The 23,788-nt window shown below is 33.8% G+C and overlaps 4 protein-coding genes and 1 long non-coding RNA gene across 6 annotated transcripts; 3 read left to right on the top strand and 2 right to left on the bottom strand.

Moving 5' to 3' along the window:
* On the top strand, positions 420-1,102 carry LOC18611491. The gene is made up of 2 exons (XR_001927909.1): positions 420-490; positions 599-1,102. It is a non-coding gene; the product is annotated as an uncharacterized LOC18611491 (long non-coding RNA).
* On the bottom strand, positions 2,158-3,089 carry LOC18611490 (classical arabinogalactan protein 4). The gene has a single exon (XM_018125648.1). The coding sequence runs from the start codon at positions 2,902-2,904 to the stop codon at positions 2,470-2,472; it is 435 nt and encodes a 144-aa protein (XP_017981137.1). The 5' UTR covers positions 2,905-3,089; the 3' UTR covers positions 2,158-2,469.
* Positions 7,363-10,228, bottom strand: LOC18611489 (bet1-like protein At4g14600). Its single transcript, XM_007047765.2, has 4 exons — positions 10,138-10,228; positions 9,922-10,045; positions 8,078-8,134; positions 7,363-7,744 (listed from the first exon to the last, which is right to left on the bottom strand). The coding sequence occupies exons 1-4, from the start codon at positions 10,158-10,160 to the stop codon at positions 7,583-7,585; spliced, it is 366 nt and encodes a 121-aa protein (XP_007047827.1). The 5' UTR covers positions 10,161-10,228; the 3' UTR covers positions 7,363-7,582.
* LOC18611488 (esterase C25G4.2) lies at positions 12,762-15,118 on the top strand. The gene is made up of 5 exons (XM_007047764.2): positions 12,762-13,253; positions 13,355-13,453; positions 13,545-13,731; positions 14,691-14,798; positions 14,873-15,118. The coding sequence occupies exons 1-5, from the start codon at positions 13,038-13,040 to the stop codon at positions 14,944-14,946; spliced, it is 684 nt and encodes a 227-aa protein (XP_007047826.2). The 5' UTR covers positions 12,762-13,037; the 3' UTR covers positions 14,947-15,118.
* Positions 15,801-18,934, top strand: LOC18611487 (esterase CG5412). 2 transcript variants are annotated; one of them, XM_018114653.1, is made up of 6 exons: positions 15,801-16,287; positions 16,438-16,530; positions 16,612-16,653; positions 16,750-16,894; positions 18,317-18,410; positions 18,556-18,934. In XM_018114653.1, exons 1-6 carry the CDS (start codon positions 16,066-16,068, stop codon positions 18,557-18,559), a joined length of 600 nt encoding a protein of 199 aa, XP_017970142.1. In that variant the 5' UTR covers positions 15,801-16,065; the 3' UTR covers positions 18,560-18,934. The 2 variants fall into 2 exon arrangements, with proteins under 2 accessions (XP_017970142.1, XP_007047825.1); XM_007047763.2 differs by having other exon boundaries at positions 15,808-16,287; positions 18,309-18,410.

Here is a 23,788-nt window from a genome sequence, read left to right as displayed (position 1 = left end):
GACCACTGAATTTTGGGTTAATTTATTATGGTGTACAATTAAACTGGGGCTGCTGGCTTGTAGTTTGCCATCATGGAATCTAATTCAGTAGTTCCTATATTGAAGGTGCATAAATTTTTCTATTGATAATGAGCCTCAAAGATGATTAATAATTAAATTTGTCATGTTAATGATCATTGTGATGCCAACTGTTTTGTTATAAAAATAATGTAAAGAAATTGGTAGTTCCATGTTTGTCATGTTTATTGTAAAGCTAATTTTTGTGTGTGTGGATAGAATGACTTCTTAATTTGAACATCTCAAATTAGGTTTGCACGAATTTTCAGTTCCATCCCCCAATATTTAGAGTTTTCTTGATATATGAGTATTTACATGTCTAAATTAGTTCAATGGTAGGGTTATTTTACTCCCTTTGTACCAAATAAACAAAAAGGCTTGGACTTGAGCCCCATTAGGTTATTGCCTCCTTTCTTATTGACAAGTACATAGTGTAAGAATCTAACTACTTCTTACCCTTTTAAGACTAAATTTAAAACGATTCAGTGAAACTGGATAAATAGTGTAATATAAACTTTAAGCTAGGCTTTCGTAATTGCAGATTTGCAGTTGTGGAAGGTGGTGGGGGGGCTTTTTTACGCCGGAGAACAAAAGACCCAACAGGCAAGCCGACCTGTGTGGGCCTTGCATTGAGGAAAAACTAGTGGACCTTCAACTCTAATGATCCAAAGCCTTCACGTACCAAAAAGGTTCTAATAGACCCCAGAAGCCGGTTGACAAAGAGAAAAGACACCGAACAAACCAATATTTGTTTCCAAAAATATCCCAAATATGACAACTCTATGAGGTAAGCCATAAGATCTATGAAAATAGAGTACTACTTGCTTGTAGCTCCTTTGTTTTTGCACTGGCTTATTTGCTAGGATGGGGCTTGAACTTTGAATTGTCCAAGTCCACCCAAGGAGAGGAGTATTTAAAGCTGTTTGGTTTTTCCTTTGGGTTTCTTTTTTTTCTCTCTCTTTTGTATGCGATGCGCGTGTAATTATTCAGAGGAAAGTTTGGGGTTTGATTGGATTTGAACCAATACAAACTTGTTGAAGAGATATACCTAAGTTGAAAGTTTCCCTTCCATTCTATGATTTAATCATTGAGTTTTCCTTATTCCATTGGAAGTATGGAGAAAAAGGACAGATCAAAGTCCAATGGGAATTCGGAAGAATAAATCAAATATTATATATATAAAAAAAAAAGCGAAGTAGATAAATAGAGACAAAACATCACCCACCCATCAGACCTCACTTTATTGGCAGCTGCAAATTCAAAGAACTTACGTTGGAAAGGAATTAGAAAAAGGCAGGGCGTGTCCTAGTCTTACTGCCTCAGAAAATTTTAACTAATTATTCTTTTTAGCTTTGCTGAAAAGCCAAACTAATATTCCATTTTTAGTGTTGATGAAAAGCCATATTAATTATATCCATAACATAAAAAGTAAACATTGCCTTCCTTGAGAAAATGGTCGCAACACCAGGCTGTTACCCAGTCCCTGGTAGCCCCTGCAATCTCTTACTCTTAAAAAACCCAAAATACCAATAAGGCAATCGCAGCATAGCTTTACAGCTTCTGTGTCGTTGTTACTTGGCGGTGGCTGTGTCTTTTCCCAATTTTTTTGTATTGAAGTCAACATTGAAAGATTAAAACAAAAGCCATGGCCATCACACATTCACATGGCCACAAAAAACATTAAAAACGAAAATCACTCCTCCATCGTTTGTATTCTTCACTCCTTTTCATCTCAATTACAGCCAAATTCAATGCCTGTAATTTTAGAAAAAGACATTCCCTTTCATACGAAGAAAAATCCCATTCCCATTCTCCTGTGAAATCAGCACAGCTTTTGCCTTAACATTGAGCAATGTTTCGCTATTAGCACTAAAACGTCAAACTTTGCTTTTGAGAAAAAGACAAACAGATTTTGGTTTAAAAATGATCTTCTTCTGCTTTAAGGATGCCTCCAATGGCTATCGTACACGTGAACAAAGTCATCTTCTCATTTCACCCCAAGTGTCAATTTAGATTCAATTCTTGAAAATCACCTCACCCCGTTAACATTATCACTTGCAAAATTATGTTGGTAAGAAAAGGAAGAAATTAATCAACATATGGAAACATGACAAATTGGATTTCGTAAAAAGAATAACAAACTGTTTTTATTTCATGTACACCAGCCCAATCTCTACAACCGTCCGATCTCATCAAATGATACACGTGCCACATCCACCGAAATAATCAACCGTCCAAACCCAAAATAATAGAATCATCAACAACCCATACATAACAAATAAATTTAAATAATAAAAAAAAAAGAAAGAAAAGAAACACTACTCAAAAGAACAAAGAGAGCAACAAAACAAGATCCTCAAGAATCATGATCCAAAAGCCCGCGTACAGCCTAAAAGGCGGCGACTCACTTTCTTAAGCCAAAAGGGCGGCGAAGAAAGTGGCGGCAAGGGCGGTTGCACCAATGAAAACACCGTTGGTGGAGGCGGCAGAGGGAGGAGGGACTACTTCAGCTGAAGGCTCGGAGGCTGGTGTAGACCCACCTGATGGGGTAGGAGCAGGAGGGGAAGAGACTGGTGAAGGAGAAGGTGAAGAAGTTCTTGGAGAAGGAGATGGGGAAGTGGTGGGGGATGGTGTTGGAGCTGTTGAAGGAGCTGGAGATGGGGTTGGGGAAGGAGTTGGAGATGGGGTTGGTGTCGCCGATGGGGAAGGTGTTGGGGCTGCTGGCGTAGCAGCTGGCGTTGGTGAAGATGTTGGTGGGGATGTTGGTGCAGCACCTGGTGCTTGAGCCATGCAAGAGGTGGCCAAAAGACCTAAGATCATCAAAACCTTAAACATCGTAGAACTCATCTTGGCAAAGACAGAGGAACTAAGGAGAGAAAAACTCAAACTTTGACAAGAGAGTTTGGGAGTGAGGGAACTGAAAAGAGAGAAGGGAATATAAAAAGGGGGGAGAAAGTGGGAGAGGACAGGGGAGAAAAAGGAGGGGACTTAATCAATCAATAATGCAAATAGATTCTTTTGAATTGTTTATACAAAAGTATGCAAAGTGAAACACATTTATATACATGTACATGCAAGCACATATAACATGATGGCTAGCTAAGCAATGTGTTGGATGCTTCATTTTCTTTCTTTTTCTTTGTAGTTTCTTCCAGGTTCAGGTACAAATACAGTACCTAACCAATAAGGGCTAAGATTTTGACACCTGTCTACTCTGCGGGGGCTTTTAAGTAACTTAATAACCATTGTAAATTTTGGACTATGAGGTGAAATTTTGCCCTGTTTTAGATTGTGGATTTACTGTAATGCCACTAAGGTTGGACGTGTGTCGGTAGCTTAGGGTCAGTAAAATGTCCCTATCCAGTCCATAATTACGAATTTGCCCAATTGTTAGGAAACAAAAAAAATTTGGTCACCTTCCCTTCACAGACTGTCCTCCGCGTTAAACTTTTCAACAACTTTCTCTAAAATGGTCGGTGATATTACTTTAATACCCCCCCCTTTGAATATTTCTTCGGTATGCTTGTTTACACAAAAGTCTACATTCAAATGATCAATTTGAACACGTGGCGAGTACCCATATGGATTTTTGAGGTAGAAAATGCATATATATATAAAAAATGATAACATGGCTAATTTCAACAAGAGATATTAAACTTTTTATTTTTGCCTAAACAAAACTTTACTTTTAAATTCTGATAAGTAGTCTCCGAATGATTAATGACTAAGTCTACCCCTGGGTTTCGGTACAGGTGTCAAAGTCACTGTGGGTATGATCGATGGTGACTCTTTGTTTACATCTTAGATGATTAATGATTTGGAGAATTGAGATATAATTGTTTAGATGGGATTAGCTGGGCATATAGCCGTTTTGTGGAGATAATTGGGGAGAGAGAAAGAAAGGAAGAAAAAAATATAAAATTAAAATTAAGTAACCGTTGCAAATGGGAAACAACTAACATGTTCCAATTTGTGTGCCAAAATGTGCATCTTCTTGTCGTGCTACGAAGACAATACAAGATTTTAGTGGGATTTGATAAAATTGAGGTCTTGGTGTTTGAAGAAACCGAGTTACTTCCTTTGCCTGGACGACAAATGTTTTTCTGGTTGGCGAGAGACACGTGGTGAGCTTAGAAAGGAGTTGCAGGGAGTTTAGGATAAACCTCGATTCAGTGCTGGAATTGTGACGGGAAACGAAGGTATTTTATGGTTTGGTTTAGTCAATCTTTGTTTGTCAAAGATGTAAGATACCCAAAACATGATGAACAGGAGCTGGCAAAAGCTGGCAATAATTAGACAAAATGGGGGGAGAACTGAGAACCCTGGCATATGCTGGATAGTGGGATATTACTAAATTTTTTTATACTCAAGCTTGTTAAGCTGCTTAGAATGCGGTGTTATAGGAGAAAATATTCCCCATTTGAAATTTTTTTGCCAATCATTAATTTTGGACAAAATATTTAAATTCGATGTTTTTTTTTTCTTTTATCAAGCTGTAATTACCAATCAAAGTACGTGTCAACAATAAATAGTACTAATTTGGAAAGTTAAAATCATTGCAAGCATTTGAGTGTTAAATCAAATAATAAATGCATGTATTTTTTATTTATTAAGTTAATATTGAATTTTTTTTTCTCATATATTCTATGTAGAAAAGAAATCTTTCAACTGAACTAATTAAGGCATATATCCTTTTTAACGTTTTACTCATATTATGGGTTTGAATTTCTCAATCTTTACTTAGAAAAAAAAAAAGAAGAAGAAACTTTGTAAGACAGTTAAAACCAGAGTTGCAATTATAAAAGATATCAAATTTGTTTCATCTACCACACGTGTTTTGACTTGGTTGGTTTTTAACTTTGAAATTTAGCTCTGCTTCGAACATCTGCTGCGGCAAACTCGGAATTCAGTTTCTGTTTCAACAAAGGATTATCTTTTAACTCAAAGGGTAGGAGTCATATGACCTCGATTTCTGTAAAAAGAAGGTGGTTCACTGACCTGCACATGTTTGCATAACAAGTGGACGACCAAAGTAAGCTTTTAATAATCTCCTATACTTTTTCATGACTTCTCCCGGATTTCTTTTGCTCTCTTCCTTTCTTTAAGTAACCTTCGCCCCTGCTTCCTGGGAGTTGCAGGACCGTTCTTCAAGGCCACGCCTGGTTGGTTGGGTCATGGCTGGAACTTTCAAAATTTTGGATTCTATGTAGCTTGAAAGTTTCCATGTTGATTGATGATTCACACAATTACTAGTAACATCTCAGATTTTTCACTTGTTATGTTTTTCTTTTTGAAAAAAAAAAAGATAATGAAGGCAAAAAATAGAGTCAATGGTTGCTTAGGATGGGTAGCGTTGGTGAGGCTAGAACCCTAACCGTGAGGGGTTAGCCACACCTAGAGAGGATGGGCGAACCATTTAAAGATAGTCCGGGTTCAAGATTTAAAACTTTTGTTCCCATATCATCTGTCCTTTTAAATTTCTTACATGTACCCAAAAAAATTGATAGAAACTCAAAATTTGTATTTTTTTTTTCATTTTATAAATTCTATCTAATTTATCTCAAAATTAGAATTAAAATTTATAGAATGAAGTTTTAAATTCTAATCAATGTCCATCAAAAAGATAAATATTTTTTTTTGGTTTAGACAGTAAAAAACTTCTAAACTATTATACTTTATGCAAAAGAAAAAAATTTCTTTTATTGTGTTCAAAGAAACTCCAAAATTTATATCTACACATATTATTAATTTTAACAAAATTAACCGTCATAAAATTTAATATATTTTTTTATTTATATACCTTGATAACATGATTATGTGATAACTGATATAATTATATGAAAATTGATATGACAGTTAACGTCGTATATAATGCGATCACATTAGTTGTCAAATGATCATATCATTAAATTACCTTAACAAAAAAATTCAAGTTGATATTAGAGTGACAGTTAATAATTTTTTTATTAGATTAAAGATTTGTATGGATACAAATTAAAGGATAAAGCTTTTTTTAATTTAATAAAAAAAGTTTTCTAAATAAAATAAATTAATTCATATATGGTTTTAGTATTTAAATCTATTTTCTTTGACAGTAATAGTGTATCTTAGTCGTGTAAAATTTATTTTGTTTAATTTTTTCTGGTTTTCTAAATGAAGAAAAGGGTCTACGAAGTAGGGGCTTTTGAAAAAGTCCGTAAAAGCTGCTAGTTCAAAAGTTTAAGGAATGCAGCATGAGCGATGACTAGCCCAACAAGTTGACCGGTTCTGCGATCAGCATGAAAATTATCCATCACCTTGTCAAGCGATTCCCGATATTAACAATTTTTGCAGGACTTGTTCCATTCAACCAACTGAGAAGCAGTCTATTAACACAGAAACTTGAGAAGAATTAATGATTGGATGTACTAGTGCTACATAGTAAATCTGAATGGGTCTAACAGCCAAAAAAACAGAAAAAGGATTTTTGTCTTTTAATCATTTTGACGCTAAACAAAGCCTCGAGAAGCATTAAAATCATCCTCACTGGTCAAAATAACTCTTTGCTTCAAATGCGTTCTGCTTTCTTGGTTAGCTAAACTAACTCCCCAGTCTGCACAGACCAGTTCTATCTTTCGACCTAGCTTCATCCACAGTCCAACATGGATCTTTTTGTTGGTGGGGCATTGAAATCAATCACTAATCTTTTATAGATAAGGATTTAGCTGTTAGCCGGCAGATAGAAACATACGTTGCATGACTTTTGAGACATAGTCGCTAATGCTGTGCCCTCATATGCCCCCTTGTACATTGTTTTTAGTGTTTTTCTGTTATTGGCTTGTCTAAGAACAGTGAACAACTTTATATTCAGGGCTCTGTTTGAAAAGCCTAAACACCTAATTAGTAAACTCATCGAGGAAGTGCCACCCAACTGCTGGATCCTTACAGGGATTAAGCACATTCGTCCATATACATAGATGACCAACCTTACAGGGTGGCTACTTTATGCAGAAGGCATAAGTTTCAAATGCAAAGTCTCTGCACCATTTATGATGCCATGAATGTTTCGCAGTAATAGTCCTGCAAATACACCAGAGCCGACTTGTAACAGGTATCTCTCTCTTTGATGAAGGCAGAAGAAGGATTGACACATCCATGATGAAGCCTCCTCTTAGTTTGGGGAGGGAGAAAAAGGAAGGGGGATTGGGTAGTCGGACTATGGGGTTAACACCGGTGTTTTAAAATAACAATGAGAGAACAACTTTAATAAAAAGAGATACAGTCATGAGCATACTACTTTATCAATCTTAAATTAGAAGCAGGCAATGAGAGTAAATCTAGTGGACAAGCTTCAATGATCATATACCCAAAAAGAGGTTAAAGAAGAATTCTTCGCGTCAGGGAACAACATTACAGTAACAACTACGATGAAGGCTCCGATTAGCAAATCATCAAGGTAGTGGCAAAATACCTAGGTATGCATTGACAATCACGAGGTAGCCTCGAGTCACTACTTGGCAGTAAACAGCCAATAGTTAGCCAGTTTTCATCTCTTGAAGTGCTTTGACCATAAGTAGACTATGGTGAAACATGCGAGACCAAAGATTATCACTTGCAAAATATGATTTGATCTCTGCTGAGCCACTGTTCTGTTCAACCTCTTCATGCCATTTTTTACTCCTGCCTGAGCTCTGCTCATTAGCATTTGCTGTAGCAAGAAACAAAATAGTGACTTGTTAGAAGTAGTTGGTTCTTGACTTTATGAAAGGCACTTTGTGTGGCAAACCGTCACTCCAAAATCCAAAAGCCTTAAATAGAAAGATAGGCTGATAATACTAATTGAACCTAGGAAGTCCAATGGTTGACAGAGATCTGAAAATATTATTTACAAAAAAGATTAATGCACACCCCAAATTTCTAGTGCTTACTAAGATTTTGATCGACCATAAAATGTTCTTTAATTTTGTCTTCTTTTTTTTTGTTCATTTTTTCTTTGAAAAAAAGGAAAAGTAGATAAGGGGCAAGTCAGGCTAGTATTCACCAAATCAGAGACAATGTCATTCTGAATCCGTGCTTCAGTTTCTATCTCTTGAGCAACCTGTGGATCAACACTTTGAGTAAGAGTTCAAAGTACATAAACAAAAAAACTCTTTTGAAACAGAGAACTGAAGGGAAAAGAAAATAATCAGATACACATAGTTTCATTTGACCGAGAAAAATGTAAGTACTAATTAAAGAAGTAGCTAATATTAGAAGCCATAATGCAAGCAGTGGTTTTGCAAGTTAAGTATAAAAATTCACAGTGAAAATGAATAACAATAGAAGTTTTCACTATCATGCATTTGCAGAGCTTTTACATAGTCAAAAATCCAACTTTCTTGGCTGCCCTTTTCTTATTACCTCTTGGTAACAACATTTTGAAGCAGATTCAAAATTTCCATTCTTGTGAAAGCACCAAATCAAACAAAATGCTGCCATATTTTTCAATGAACTCAAGAGTGCGGATGACAATCAAACAGGAAGAGAAGCTGTTTAATGAGAGATGATAGGACATTTTAATTTCAAAAAGGATAAAATATTTGCAACTTCATAAACAATGAAGCACCAACAACGTAAAGATTAATGTTCACAGAACCATCTTCATTATCTTTGATCTAGCAGTGATAGGAATATATGCTCAAAAGGGATAGGTCAAGCAGAAGGGAGCAGAGACAGGGGTTTGAATGAAGTAAAAGTGGAAAAAGCATGTCTGGACCTCTAAGATTGTGTGGTAATAAGAGCTGTGAATTCAATCCATGCCATGTTCAAGTAGCTGTAGAAGTTTTAGAACAGATTCAAAGAATGCCGCTAAGATGCTTCAACAAAATGACAACAGCTATGGAAGACATGAAAACTCTTTCACAAGATAAATAAGCTAGTACATAGTTTAGCTTATCATTGTTAAAGATGAGTGCTGGAAACTAAAGCTTTTGCTGAATTTTGCCCCGGATTTCATGAAAAAAACAGGCAGTTTTATCTCCTTGTGATGCTTGAAGAGTTGAATAGGTTGATTGTCAAGGATGCTATGGGCTGTAATTTCTTCAAATGTTTTTCTTCCTTCGAGTTGATTCATTCACCCAAAAGAAAAAAAGAGCATTTAGAGTTTTGTTCCAGCTGCATTTTCCTTCAGAAGTTCAATCTACATGGCAAACATGGAGGAGTAAACCTGAGGCAACTGCAATTTCAGTCATTTGACAAACACATTGACAATTCTTCTTTTTCTTAAATGACTAGTGTAATGGAAAATCTAGGGTGCATCCAAATGCTCATACGTCAAACAAAGGTCAAAATAAATCCCAATTATGTTTTTAGCCAAAAAAAAAAAATTACATTAAGCGCCTGTTGTCACTTAGCAGCAACTAATTACCCCATATAAAAGCACCAGCAGGAAGATGCACAGTTTACAGTATAACACTGCAGACAACGAGATTTACAAAGTACAAACAACATAACTAACTTGAAGCTGCATTGCTGCAAGCTAGCAAAGTTAAGCGTGTAAAATTACAGCTAGTAAGAGATATTAAAGCATTTTTGCACTCTTAATTCAAAGATTGGTAATGAAATATCTAGCAAAGATAATTCGAAAACAATTATTCAACATTGTATCTTTTTCACTCTTTTACCCAAAAACCATATCTTTTTTCAATAAATTTCCATCTCTATCCCATTTTCTAGAGCCTAAAAGAGTTTCTAATCATTAAAAAGCAAAAACCCATTGATTCAAAAAAAAAAAAACCCAGATTTCATTTTGCAAAAAAAATTCTTAACCAAGCAAATACAACAAAGAAAAAAAAAGAAAATCCCCACAAACTCAATTTCAATAAGAAAAAAAAAAAGTTAACTTACGTGTTTGAGCTGCGTAACTTGTTTGTGCAGACCCGAAATTTCTTCGTCTAAATCAGCATGAAGTGGATCAATCCTCAATTGGATCTCATCGGAATTAGCCACGGGTCTAGCGCTAAGGCCCTGGCTGTTAATGGCCAAAAAGAAATCTGATAATAAAGTAAAAAAAATGGAAAAAGGAAATGAAATAATTTGAGATTCAGATAAGATTTTGAGTACCTTGATCTGTAAGGATTTGCCATCTGAGGGAATCGCTCTCCACTGAAACAGAAGAGTTCTGTCAAAAAGCTCCACGCCTGCTTAACTTATAGGTAACGGTCTACGTTTTAACCGACAGCCCAAATAAGTTTAAATGTTTAATACTTAGTCGACGGCCCATGAAGAAAGAGAGTGTCCAGGGCTAAACTTTGTAAACTGGGCCAACTGGCCCAACTTTGGGCCTTCTAGTGTCACAACACCTTCAAAAAAGCCGTGTGTGGGAACAGATTTGCCTATTTTGGTTTCAAGCATGGAGGGAAAGGGGCATTGATTGATGGTTAGGTCAAAGTTGAGTTGTTGGCGTATCTTTTATTACTCCTTTTTTTTTATTAATTATTGAATAAAATAATGAGTTAAGTAATCTTAATTAAAACGCACGAGATGCATTGTCTTGTTAATTTTTTGCTGGTTCAAATAGCTAAATAAATTAAAATTGGTGCTTATTAAATTTGATCCAATAAATAGGGAGGGTCGTGAAGCAAAGTCCAACCCTTCCCTACCCTTTGAGCTAGCTTAGCCAGAACACTCTACGCATCAACTTCGACTATCTTCCATTCCCCCTTTCTTCATTTCATCATCCAAGAATGTTGCAAAAGGATGATTGTTTTGCCAAAAAGATGTTTATAATTATAATTGTAATAAAAAAAGGTATACCTTTTGTAGAAAATCTCTTTATCTTGTGAACAAAAATACCATACCAATAATTGTATTCTCAAGTGAAGGTCATCATGGCTGCGGTAATTCAACATTGAGATTGAGAAATATTGTCCATTGAAATCCAATTTGAGAAAGGAGACAAAATGTTTGAAAATTGTAACTCTTCTTTTGCCAGGAAAAAACAAATCCCAGTTGCTCTGAAATTGAGTATATAGTTGGGTTTGAGAATCTTATTTTATTTTAAATATTAATAAATTACATATTGTTTTCCTCATCTCAAATTGAGATTGTCAAATCAAATAGAGGCAACCGCTGCCTTCATTAGACCCATCGGGCCAACACCAACCCACATTTAGTCGTCGCGAAAGTTCCACCATATTGAATTTCTGATAATAATATCGGGAGCCAAGTTTGAAAGGTCAAAGCTTTGAAAAAGTAAGCTGACTGCTACAGCATTTTCGTCACCTCTGCAATGCCCTCCTCTCCATTTCATAAATATTTTAATAAGCTTAAACCTTAAAATAAAACACTCCTTTTTGACTTCTATTATAATATATTTGATTAGTAAAATAAAATAATTATTATTTAAGAATAAAATAAAATAGATATTTTTTAATTTAATATGACAAATGAAATAAGTTATGAATAATTATTGTTACTTATTGTAATGTTTGATTGGTAAGAATAACTTTAAAATAAGAGAAGCATAAAAAAATAAAATATTTTTTATTATATATATGATTATTTTATTTTTTTTATTTTTAAATTTTAATATTTTATTTATAATATAATCATTAATATTACAAAATACTAATNNCGAAGATCGGCAAACCCATATCTGCGACTCTCTCTCTCTCTTTCCAAAATCAACTCTATCCTTCACGCCTAAACCCCCCCTTTCACTAGATCTGACTAGTTTTCTCTTTTTTGTTTTTGTCTTGTGTTTGTTTTGATTTTCGATCTTGTGTTATTGTGGCTAGGGTAGTCTGCTGGTAGTTTAGGATTTTTGATGGCTGATTTGTGATTTTTCTGGTTGTTTGAACTTGCTTTTTTCTTTGTTTTCCGATTGGTTTTTTGGTTCCTCTTCTCTGATTTTTTTTTGCTCTCCTTTTAAAATCTTCTCCCTCCGCCTTTAATAACTGGATTGTCCAAAAATTTGGACAATCCAGAAGTGAAATCATGCTATTTTGAGCATGATTTCATAATGCTCTGGCAGGTTGGAGGGATTGGCAGCCGGAGGTGACCGTTCATTCTCAAAACTCGGTTGCCTTTCAGGGGCTTTCCTGCCCTGTAATGATGGACTGGGAAAGGGGCTGAGCACACGCTTAGTCCCTTCTTGTTCATTCATCATTTCATTTTCATCATTTTTCATTTTTTTTAATTTATATTTTCACTTAATAATTTAAAAATTAATTTTTATTTATAATTTAAATATATTATAATTAAAATATAAAATATTAATAATTTTTTTAATTGTTAATTTAAAATATTAATTTTATAAATTTAAATTTGTAATTTTTGAAAGTAAATAAAAACATTTTAATCTAAAATATTTAAACTTTATTCCCATGTGTGTGGAAGGTGGTATTAACTATTCTAAGCTTTTACCAAATTTTGAAAAATAGTCATTCCTTTTCAAATGGCTACTCCTCTAAAAGCAAACCAAATGAGGAGATGAAATTTTACCAGAAATAGAGAGAAAATTGCTTAGTCATTTCCTCGACCAAACATAACGTTAGTGCTTTATTTATATCATTTTCACCCAGACATTTTCTTTGACCGTTATTTGTCTTCACGCAAACCCTTGAACAAAAAGAGTTTACTTCGTCAATTAGAAGGCAGCTTTATGACTGTTATGAGTTTAATTTAAGATTTTAAGGTAAGAAATAATTTAACCATAGTCCCTTGTTCTTGGGTTTGGTTATAGTATTTCTTTGACTCTGTTTCATCTCATTGTAAATTTTCTCCTATGGTTTTTCCCTCCCTAGAGAACCCCAAATGCTTTAAAATCCCCAGCCCAACTACCGCTACCATTTGAAAGAAGTTTGGCAATCTTATTTATTGGTTGCCTGAGCTTATAGACCGCACCTCACCATCCTCGTTAGAGTGGAGATAGATCAACTCGGCTTTGAATAATCAACCACAGTGAGCTGCACCAACCATCCAAGGCTGCCCTCAAGTTTTAACAACAGGGATTCTGAAAAATGGGAAGCCAAGTACAGAGAAAACCCAGAATTCTGTGCCTCCATGGATTCAGGACAAGCGCTGAAATTCTCAAAAAACTGGTCCTTCGATGGCCTGCAACCGTGCTTGAAAAGCTGGATCTTGTTTTCCTTGATGGCCCATATCCTGCCCAAGGGAAGTCTGCTGTTGAAGGCTTTTTTGATCCTCCTTATTATGAGTGGTTCCAAGCCAACCAGGTAGGAGAGTTTCCCATAAATTACAGTTCAAGTCTAGTTTTTCTTTTGACCAACAAGCTTATAATCAAATCTTTTTTTTTTTTTTGGCTTTTACCATGTAGGATTACACTGAGTATACAAATTTTGAAGAATGTCTTGCGTTTATTGAAGACTATATGATAAAGAACGGTCCATTTGATGGTTTGATGGGCTTCTCCCAGGTGGGGTGTGCTTGAATTATCTTAACAAAGTCTTGCAAATTCAACTCTTGTGGAATGAATGGATCTGAGTACGGTTTCTGATGAATTTCAGGGAGCAGTTTTATCAGCTGCCTTGCCTGGGATGCAGAGAGATGGTGTAGCCCTTACCAAAGTTCCAAAAATCAAGTTTCTGATATTAATATCAGGAGCCAAGTTTGGAGGATCAAAGTTTGGACACCATAAGCTGACTTCTACTGCATTTTCATCACCTCTCGAATGCCCTTCTCTCCATATCATAGGTATTTTAATACCATTCCAGAGGCTTGGTACCTATTCAAAGCTTTCAATTGCCAGGGCCGGCCCTTGGTAAAGCCACCCAAACAAGGGCTTTAGCCCCTAATTTGGAGAGGCTTTATAATTTATAATATAATTTATTATATTAAAAATATATAAAAATAAAAAATAATTAATAAAATTACATATTTATTTTTTAATTATATATTTAATAAATATCAATTTTTTATTATTTTTTAATTTTTAAAATATTATATTATTCCAAATCAACTAACGGTCATATGTTTTTAATCATCTCTAATAATTATTTTTTTCATTTATTTTTCTTATTTTTAATCAACATATTTAATGATTTCTAACAATTATTTTTTCTACTATATATAAAACCAATTATTTCTTTTTCAATGTATAACATCTACTTTTAAATTCTTCTTTTCTCATTTACTTTTTCTTCTTTCTTTTTTTAACTTCAATTTTCCTCCAAAAAATACATAAGAAGTCCATTATGTTATTATCTTTATAAAGTCGTGAACCTTATTTGCGGTTTGTAATAAGCATTCAACAATTAGATACTATTATTCTAATATTTACAGATTTTTTTATTTTTAATTTATATTATATTGTTATATTATCTTTATTTTATGTGATAATTGATTTATTTGAATTAAAAATTTTGATTATTGATTTTATATTAACTATTTAAAAAATATAAAAATTTTATATCTTAAAAAGCAAGAAGAATAAAAATTTAATAATTTTTTTAATTTTAATAAAAAAAGACTTCATTAAATATTTCACTTTAGTCGTTTGAACTTATTAAACCAATTGCACTCTACTTATAGCTGATGAAAACACTGCAAATGTAAATAAATGTTCTGATAAGGTCTTGGATAAGTTTCACACATATTTTGGTAGAAGCAATCTTGGGGCCATGCACAATACTGACTAAAACATGGGTTTGCAGGTGAAATGGACACCACGAACACGAAGCCGGAGTCAACTGCTCTCCTGGAATCCTTTGTGGATCCTTTTGTGATCAATCATCCCAAGGGGCACACAGTTCCAAAACTAGGTAGTACATGGACAAGCATGTTAGAGTAATAGTTTTTCTTAGTTCTAATTTTAACTCCTTTTCCCAATCCCCAGATGAGAAAAGCACGGAGGTGATGCTTCGCTTCATTGAGAGGATTCAGAAGACTATGCCAACAGATGAGGAATAGATCTGCCTAAATGCAGAACCTAACCAGTTATATTGCAAATAATATGATTTTGGTGACGTGGCAATGCTAGTCATTAAACCAAATCACCACGTTCATGATGAATCAATGTCACATGGGTGGTCGAAATTCCGATGGAGATATTAATCCAAGTTATAATGCTCTTTTTCTTCCATTGGTTTTCATTTTTACAATGCTTATTAGTGAAAAAATTTAGATTAACCCACTCTAGTTTGGAGGCCATCCAATTTGGTCCTAAAAAAGATTTCAAAATAGACCTAAACAACAGACAAAATGAAGCCAAGAAAAGCTGAGTCAAAGCCAAGAAATATTTTGATGCAGCCAATGCAAGGATTTTCAATTACTTTTAATGACAAAAAGTCTCACCGCAGATCCATATCAACACCATCAGTGGCTTAAATCAACTATTTAATTTGATTGTGCAGAAATATAAAATGCTAGAAGTATGAAAATATGATTTTTCACAAATTCAACTACATGCATGGACATGAACATTTAACCCAACTACAAACTAAATCCTGACTCAACCCTCACCACAAAAAGCACATAAAAAGTATAGCAGTAGTATCGACTGAACTGTCAATGCGCATATCAGATCAAGGCATCGACTACCTGTCTACCCCCGCATATTTTTGGTTTGGTCGTTATTCCTAAATCTCTGCAGCCGGTAGAATTTAGCTGAACTGGTCAATAATCTGTCCTACTTTCACTTCAATATCTCAGCTACAATGTGGGTAATTGAATCCATAAATCAGGATATAAATGAACGTGAATTGCTCAAAAAAGCTTCTATAATCTCTTCTTTCTTTTCTATTGTTTTCCTAGAAAGTGTCAAGTCCTCCAGAGATCAACAGCGGGCTTGAAAGGAAAAATAAGATCCAAGAATATGCACGTGCTGAAAAAGCCCAGTGGCCTCCGACTCCATGATGAAGCGGACACTGAAATTTTATATTCAATTCCGTGCCAAAACAAAATTCTAGGCCAACCCAACAACTTCATTCTCATGGAAGGGAATTCTGTGAATGAAGCCCCCTCAAGGCGTCAATTATTTCTTATCATAAACATTAAATTTACCTCACGAATAGTAGGAAAGAAGAGGAGATGCTGGGAAGTCAAATGCGGAGGAGGAAACCCAGAATTCTATGCCTCCATGGATTCAGAACAAGCGGTGAAATCCTGAAGAAAATGATCGGAAAATGGCCAGCTGCCGTGCTCGAAAACTTTGATTTTGATTTTCCTGACGCCCCATTCCCTGCCAAAGGGAAATCTGACGTTGAAGGCCTTTATGGCCCTCCCTATTATGAATGGTATCAAGTCAATGAGGTTTGATCATTCAGCTTAATACCTAATAATCATTGCAAATTTTCTTTACGCTCTAGCATACAACAGCAGTTATTTTTTATATTTTTTAGACCATTTTGATGATAAAATAGTTTGGAGAATTGGAATTTTATTTCTTTTTCCTTTCTTCAGGTGGAGTGTTCAAATTTTGAGGAGTGTATTGCATATATAGAGGATTATATGGTTAAGCATGGTCCCTTTGATGGCCTACTGGGGTTTTCCCAGGTAAAATTATTTGAAACTTGAAATCTTGTAAAAAGCTCCTTTTTCTTAAAATTAATAGTTGGCCAAGTTCATGGATTTCAGGGCGGAATGCTAGCAGCTGTATTGCCTTGGATGCAAAGAGAGGTCTGTCAGAGAAGCAAGAAAAGTTTTTTGAAATTTCTGTGAGAATCAGGATAATGATATTTGTAAATGACTGGAGTCGTTTATTTCTGATTACAGGGTGTTGCTTTCACAAAAGTGCCAAAGATAAAGTTTCTGATCATTATATCAGGGTTTAAACTTCGAGAATTGAAGCATGGGCCGCCTAAGTTGCTTGTTAATGCATTTTCAGCTCCAGTTGCGTGCCCTTCTCTCCACTTGATCGGTAAGCTGAGGACTAATACTTGCTTCATTGTCTACTACAATTCACTAGGAGACAGGATCACCATCTTGATATTTTGGCAATTCCTAGTTTGATAAATGTAAACATTCCAGGCCAATATGGGACTAGCTTCTGCAACTATTTCCTTTCAATGCTGATTTAACCCAACAGAATTTAGTTTGCCAATCTCCACAACCCTAAAGATAACCCCTTCTTTTTTAACTTGTGAATTGTAGTGGGCCTTTTCAGAAAGGCTATATAAGCAACATAAGATTGCTTGGGAACAGAATTTTGAAACCCATGTGCGACTATTCAAATCTCCTTTAGGATTTTATCCACTAAAACTTACCTGCATCAGAAGCTATGATTTTGACTGAACTAGAAGGGAGCCAAACAACAGAATCTTGATTGTTTTGGAGAATGTAAGAAGACATCACATAACACTGCTTGAATTTGAACTAGAGCTTAGATCATGCAGAGGGGCAAGAAGAATCATCTTTTTTTATTAGTCCAGGCAATTTTGAATGCTAATCCAAAGCAAAAAAGCTATAATATGTTTTTGTTGGTACTAATTTAGAAGCAGAGGACCTTCCAATGCTAGTTATGATACCACAAAAAAGTATAGTTGCTGCCCCAACTATGTGCTGATCAAGCATGAGTCCTAGCAACATCTCCTAGTTTTAGCAGTTTCTTTTTTAGGCAAACAGATTGTAAATCTGTATTAATCTTTAAAGATATATAGTAAATGAAGTCTTAAAGCATCTTAACACAACAAACCTTGGCATAAGCTTTCGAATTTTAGTCCTTCAGTTGAAGTTCTTAGGTTTAGATCATAGAATGCAAGAGATTTTTGTGGTTAAGTGATAGGCAAAGACCGCAAGCAGCCTAAACTGGGTCTGTCTAAGTAAAACGAGTCCATGCATTCCTCAAAATGCAATCTTTGTTGTTTTACTCCAGAAACCTTTTCAACTTTAGGATGACAAAGAAGCTTATGGTTTACCCTGGCTTACATTTTTATACTCTTTTATCTTAATTTCCACAGGAAAGTTGCACAAAAGTTTATTCTATCTCATTATGATCTTCTGGAAAAGTGAACAAATTAACTACATGGTTCAGAATGTAAAATCCACTCAATCACATTTTAGCTGCAAAAAATTTGTAATAGAATTGAATAATATTCTCAGAGCCTGACACTTTTAAGGTTCTATCCTAATATTTGCAGTTTTTACTCTTAGAAAATAAACTTAAACGCTTATTAGATGCAAATTTTCTTTCTGCATTCCTGATGATTGTTTGTTTATAAGTCGCATGTATAGTTTCTTTATATCTGACTTTTGATCCAAAAAAAAAAAATTAAGGAGCTAGTGTTACCTGAAAATCTTCTATTATTGTCTGATAATGTCAAGTTGTTAATTAGGAGAAAAGGATTTCCTGAAGGAAGTGGGCTTTACGCTACTAAAATCATTTGTGAAGCCCTCTGTTATTCATCACTCGATGGGGCACACTGTACCAAAACTCGGTTAGTATTACTACTGGAAAATTTTACTGAAAAAAAAAAGAAAAAAAGAACTTTCTTCACCATTGCAATATGTTTCAACTCTCAAGGATCAAGGTCACAAATTCAGTAATCTAAATTCTCATGTCACCTTGTTCAATTGTGACAGATGAGAACGGCCAAGAGACTATGCTCAAGTTCATTGAGAAAATTCAAGAGATGTTTTCACAAGACCCATGGATTGCCTTAGGACCAAAGGCTGCATTATAGGTTGATCTTCTGTCTCAGTCCATATTTGACTAGAAAAAACAGAGTATATATAGGAATATAGATTTAAGCAGTGCAGGTACTTTAAGTTCTACTTGTCTCTGCTTCTTTTTCTTTTTTTTGCAAGCCTTATTTTTTAGGCTAATTTGTTGTAGAAATAGATCGTCATAGTATTGATCATTATTGATTCAGAAAGTATTGAAAAAGAGTTGAACCCTTTTGTTCCAGCTATTGGTTTTATTAAAGTCATGAGTTCAGAGTGCAGCTAGCCAGTTACAGCATTTGCAAAATATTTTTGGGTTTATGAACATAGTGGTCTTAGTCATCACTCAGCAGTTATGTTTAGGAAAGCAAGAATACGCTGCTTTGGAGCGTTATGTTCATTGATTAATTGTGCATGTGCTTAAGAAACCATCTAGGAAGTCATATTAATGATTAAATACTGTCAACAATCCCTTCAAGCATTCTTTTTATCATGGGATTTCCAAGGTAGACCACTACAACAAACAGAACCGGAGATTGCAATTTGCAAGGTAGGCCAGGGAAAGCGGTCCCAAAGCGAAAAAACTTTTACATTTGAAGCATGGGTTTTTTTCTTTAAATTATTTAAATTATTAACATTTTAAACATAAAATAATAAAATTAATGTTTTAATTATAAATTATTAAAATATTAAATGAAATATAAATTATTAATATTTTGCAAATTAAAATAAATAATCATATAAACATTTAATTAACAATTTATTGATATTTTAATAAATTATTACAATTATAAATATTTTAATTTAAAAATTAAGTATTTTAATGAATAATATTTTATCATTTTCACTTATTTATTAATTATTACTAAAATTAGTTCTACTAACTAAATATTAAAACAATTCATAGTTATTCATATTTTATTTTATCTTTACAAAATAATTATTTTATTTTTATTTTTTTTAATTAAACACATTTTTAAAATATGTTTGATGAGAAAAATGAAATAGCTATTCTCTTCTATTCTTAATCCTCTTTTAAAATTTTGTTTGATCGAAAAGAATGACTATTTCGAGAAAAAGGAAACAGCTATTACCAGATCCTCCCACAGTATTGACTGTTACCGAAGGTAAGCAACAGGTTAAAAATATTGATAGACAAAAATATCTTCTGTCAATTTTAAAAATATCATGCTATATTAATTATATTTTTTTCATTTCTCTCAACTTCTTTCTCTCTCTACCTATCTGCCTCTTTCCTTCTCTCACTGCATTTTCTGCACGGTCGAAAATAGCAGAAGGCGGTAGCAGTGGCAGTGGGAAGTAGCGGTTTTGGTATTTTCGCGGCTGGATTTGGCCGCGAGAGCTACTGATCTGGCATTCCCCTACCCTATCGGCGCTCCGTTGTGTTACCATATCATTTTTCCTTCTCTTTCTTTTTGTTGGCTTCTTCTTGTTTGGTAAATAGTAGATAGCCAAGGTCCTATTTTGATTGCGGTTTCAAAATCTGCTTTTGCCATTTCTGGATAGAATATGAGTTGGGTTCTCGATTATTGATGCTAATGGGATAAAGATCCCCAAATATCTCATGTGGTGAAACCCTTCTAGAATTTTATGTTATGCTGTAGAATTAGAAACTTCGGGAGGCTAAAGATGTCAGATTGTATTGTTGTTGATTAGTTGGATTTGGTTTGGTGTCATCGAATTGGCAACTTGGCATGCTGGTTTCAGTTTTTGTGGTTTCTTGGAAGAGAAGACGCTTACAAAAAGCATAGGCGCTTGGTCTAGTCCTAAAAGTCTTGAATTTCAAGCTTTGAATATTTTCAGTTACATCTGATCTCGATCAAGAAAGAAAGATGGTAGCAACTACTGAAGCGATGGGCCAAAATGTCCATGCAAATGGAATGTGGTCGGCCGACGAGAAGGAAGAAAAGAAAAAATGAATTTAAATAAAAAGGTTTAGTTTTTAGTTTTAAATTATAAACAGTTAATATTTAAAATTTAAAAATTTAAATAAAATTTTAATTATAAATTTGTAATCTTAATATTTAAAAATTTAAAAATATAATAAAATAATGATATTCATGTTCTAATTAGCAAGGGATTAGTAAGGTGACGGTCAAAGTATTAGCATCTTAAAAGATAATTGGATTCCATATGAGTCACCTTGGCTTTTCACTTTTTTTGATTACTCAATTGATGATGGTACGAGGGTGTCGGAGTTGATTAATCACAGAACTATGACATGGTACGAAGAGAAAATCACCACTTTATTTCTTCCTTATGAGTATGGTTTGATTTTGTCAATTCCTTTGAGTTGTAGACGACCTATTGATAAACGAGTTTGGTTTTATAATAGACATGGCTATTACTTTGTAAATTTGGGGTATAAAATGACTCATTCTTCTATGTCGTTGCATGATGCTGGAAGTTCAAGTAGAAATATGATGGGTTTTTGGAAACAAATTTGGCATCTAAACATACCAAGGAAAGTCATTTTGTTTTTGTGGAAAGCAATTAACGGTATTCTCCTAACCCGTCAAGCATTAACTCAAAGGTGCATTATTACTAAGTTTAATTGTCCATCTTGTGACAATGAGATGGAAACGGCTTTCCATTGTCTCTGCTATTGCCCGCTAGCTAGGGCAGTATGGTTCATTTCAAAATGGGATTTTAGGCAATTAGAGTTGATGTTCTCTTCTATGCAAGATTGGATATTTCATTTATTTCACATAATGGAGTAAAAAGATATAGAAGAAATTGTGAGTGTCTTATGGGCTTTATGGAAAGCACGCAACATGAAGATTTTCAGGAACAAGAGTTATGAGCCGCTGCAAGTAATATAGTTAGTTGGCAATTTGATAGAGCAATACAAGTCTATTAATGGGGTAAGGACAAGGAGGACGAACTCTTAATAACATAGAACATGTAAATGGGGAGCGCCAAGAGAAAGAAAACTGAATGTGGATGTAACTATATTTGAGATAACAAGTGAAAAGTGGCTAGGAGCTGGCTTTATTGTTCGTAATGTATCAAGGGAGGTCGAATTAGCTGGCACGAGAAGAATGCTCATGGGTCAAACGGTGGAGGAAGCTGAATCAATTGCCTTAGTTTGGTCTCTACGTTGCTGCCAAAGGGAGAATATTATGATGAAAGAGATTGAAATGGATTGCAAGGTAGTGGTTGATTGGATTAAAGGAAGACACTTGTCGGGTGTTTTGGGCCATATTGTAGAAAATTGCCTTAATCTAATGGTGAGCATTGATTGTGATGCTATTCTCCATTGTTCAAGAGAGTGTAATGAAGTGGCGCATTTATTGTCTAAAAAGGCAAAAGACATGAGTGAGGAAGCGGTAGCTTGGTTTGATTTATCTCATATGCCTAATGATATTCAACTTGTTATCATTAGAGAGGTTAGAAGTTCATTTAAAGATGGTTAGGTTGAGGATGGATATTGTAATCCCAATGATTATATGGTTCAAATGGTACTCTTTTCCTTTACTTATGATTTTTATCCCTCAAGGCATGTTTAGTTGGGGAGAATGGAATAACCATTCTTCCTCTATTCTCATTTTGAGATAAAGTTGTATTTGGTTCAATAGAATAACTATTATTTGAAATAACCATTTCAAGAGAAGTATGTCATTGACACTAACATGTCAGTATATCAGTATTACGTTAGTACTATCACATCATTGTATAGTGTCACGTGACATTATCACATCATCACTTGGTGTCATGTAGCATGCCACGTCATCCAAATGTAATACATTAACATTAATATCATTGCTGACGTTATCTTTTAACAATAAAATTAAATGTCGTTAAGAGGAAGGACTAAATTAACGTAATTTTTAAAATTAATGAGTTAAATTACTTTAATTTTAAATATAAAATTTAAATTAAATAAAATTAAAAAGTACAGATATTGAATAGATTTTTTTACTAAACAAAAGCATTGACACTGCCCACGAAATGACTAGTATTAATTTTGTTTGTTTGATTTTCAAGGTTGTCAATGTTGTCGGGAAGATCACAAATGATTGTTTTGTTATTTGATTTGGATAGATCTAAAAGGTTTTCTGGTCTTTTCTTATAAAGTGAAATTATATTATGTTTTGCGTTTAAATACACGAGATCTGTACTAGAGTAATGAGTATGCCACACTTGTGACTTGATCGGGTGTTAGATTGTCCTTATTCATGAAGCTTACATATATAATAATAAATTGATTTATGGAGAAATATACCAAAATTTAAAATTTTTTAAAAATTACACATTTATTGAATTAAAAGTATTTTAAATATATATTAATTAGTTTTAAGTTAGGTGTTCATATTAAAAAATTTAACATGATATTAGAATTGTCTCTATTATTATTTTTTCTGTGATGAGTTACCATGTATTAGGCTCATTGTTCTTACAAGTGAAAGGAAATATTAAAGTGATAATAAGTGTCACTTCGTTTATTATCAATTAATTATAAATTAATTTTTTTAAAAAAATTAGTTTCATTATTATTATATAAAAGCCTATGACAAATGTACATAAACCAAGATAAACATATACAACAAAAAACGGTGTATAAGTTTCTTGAAATATGTGCAAGTGAGTAGCCTCCCAAGACTCTTCCACGGGAGAAGATGGATCAATTAGACAAATTCAGTAATTTATTACATGCTCATCTTACTGTTGAGAAACTATTGTTGAATTAGACAAATTCAGTAATTTATTATATGCTCATCTTACTCTTGAGAAACTATTGTTGATTTAGTAAACATATTACTTCCTTTTAAAAGTAAAGTTTTTTAAAAAAAATAATATTTTTAAAAAATATAAAAAAATAATTACTAATATCTTAATATTTGATTTATTATTTGATACATGATATTTTTATTTAAAAGAAAAAGACCTCAAGTCTAAAAAAAGAAACAATTACTGATATACTATTAGAAAAAATCATTTTTGTCAATGCGTTGGAGATTGTTATATTCAATCATTGTTATCTGATTTTAATTTAATTTTCTGCAATTAAATGTGTCTATTATTTTTTGAATAATTTTATTCACAAATTTTTAAATTGAGAAAAGTGTAGTACTTATATTACATTTATTAGGAGGGCTCGGGTCAAGTAGTACGAAATCAATCTGTGGCA

This window comes from Theobroma cacao, chromosome 1 (genome assembly GCF_000208745.1).
Source record: "Theobroma cacao cultivar B97-61/B2 chromosome 1, Criollo_cocoa_genome_V2, whole genome shotgun sequence".
In the NCBI taxonomy this organism is placed as follows: Eukaryota; Viridiplantae; Streptophyta; class Magnoliopsida; order Malvales; family Malvaceae; genus Theobroma; species Theobroma cacao.
The sequence above is the reverse complement of the archived record's forward strand: the minus strand, read 5'-3'. Positions and strand labels throughout refer to the sequence as shown.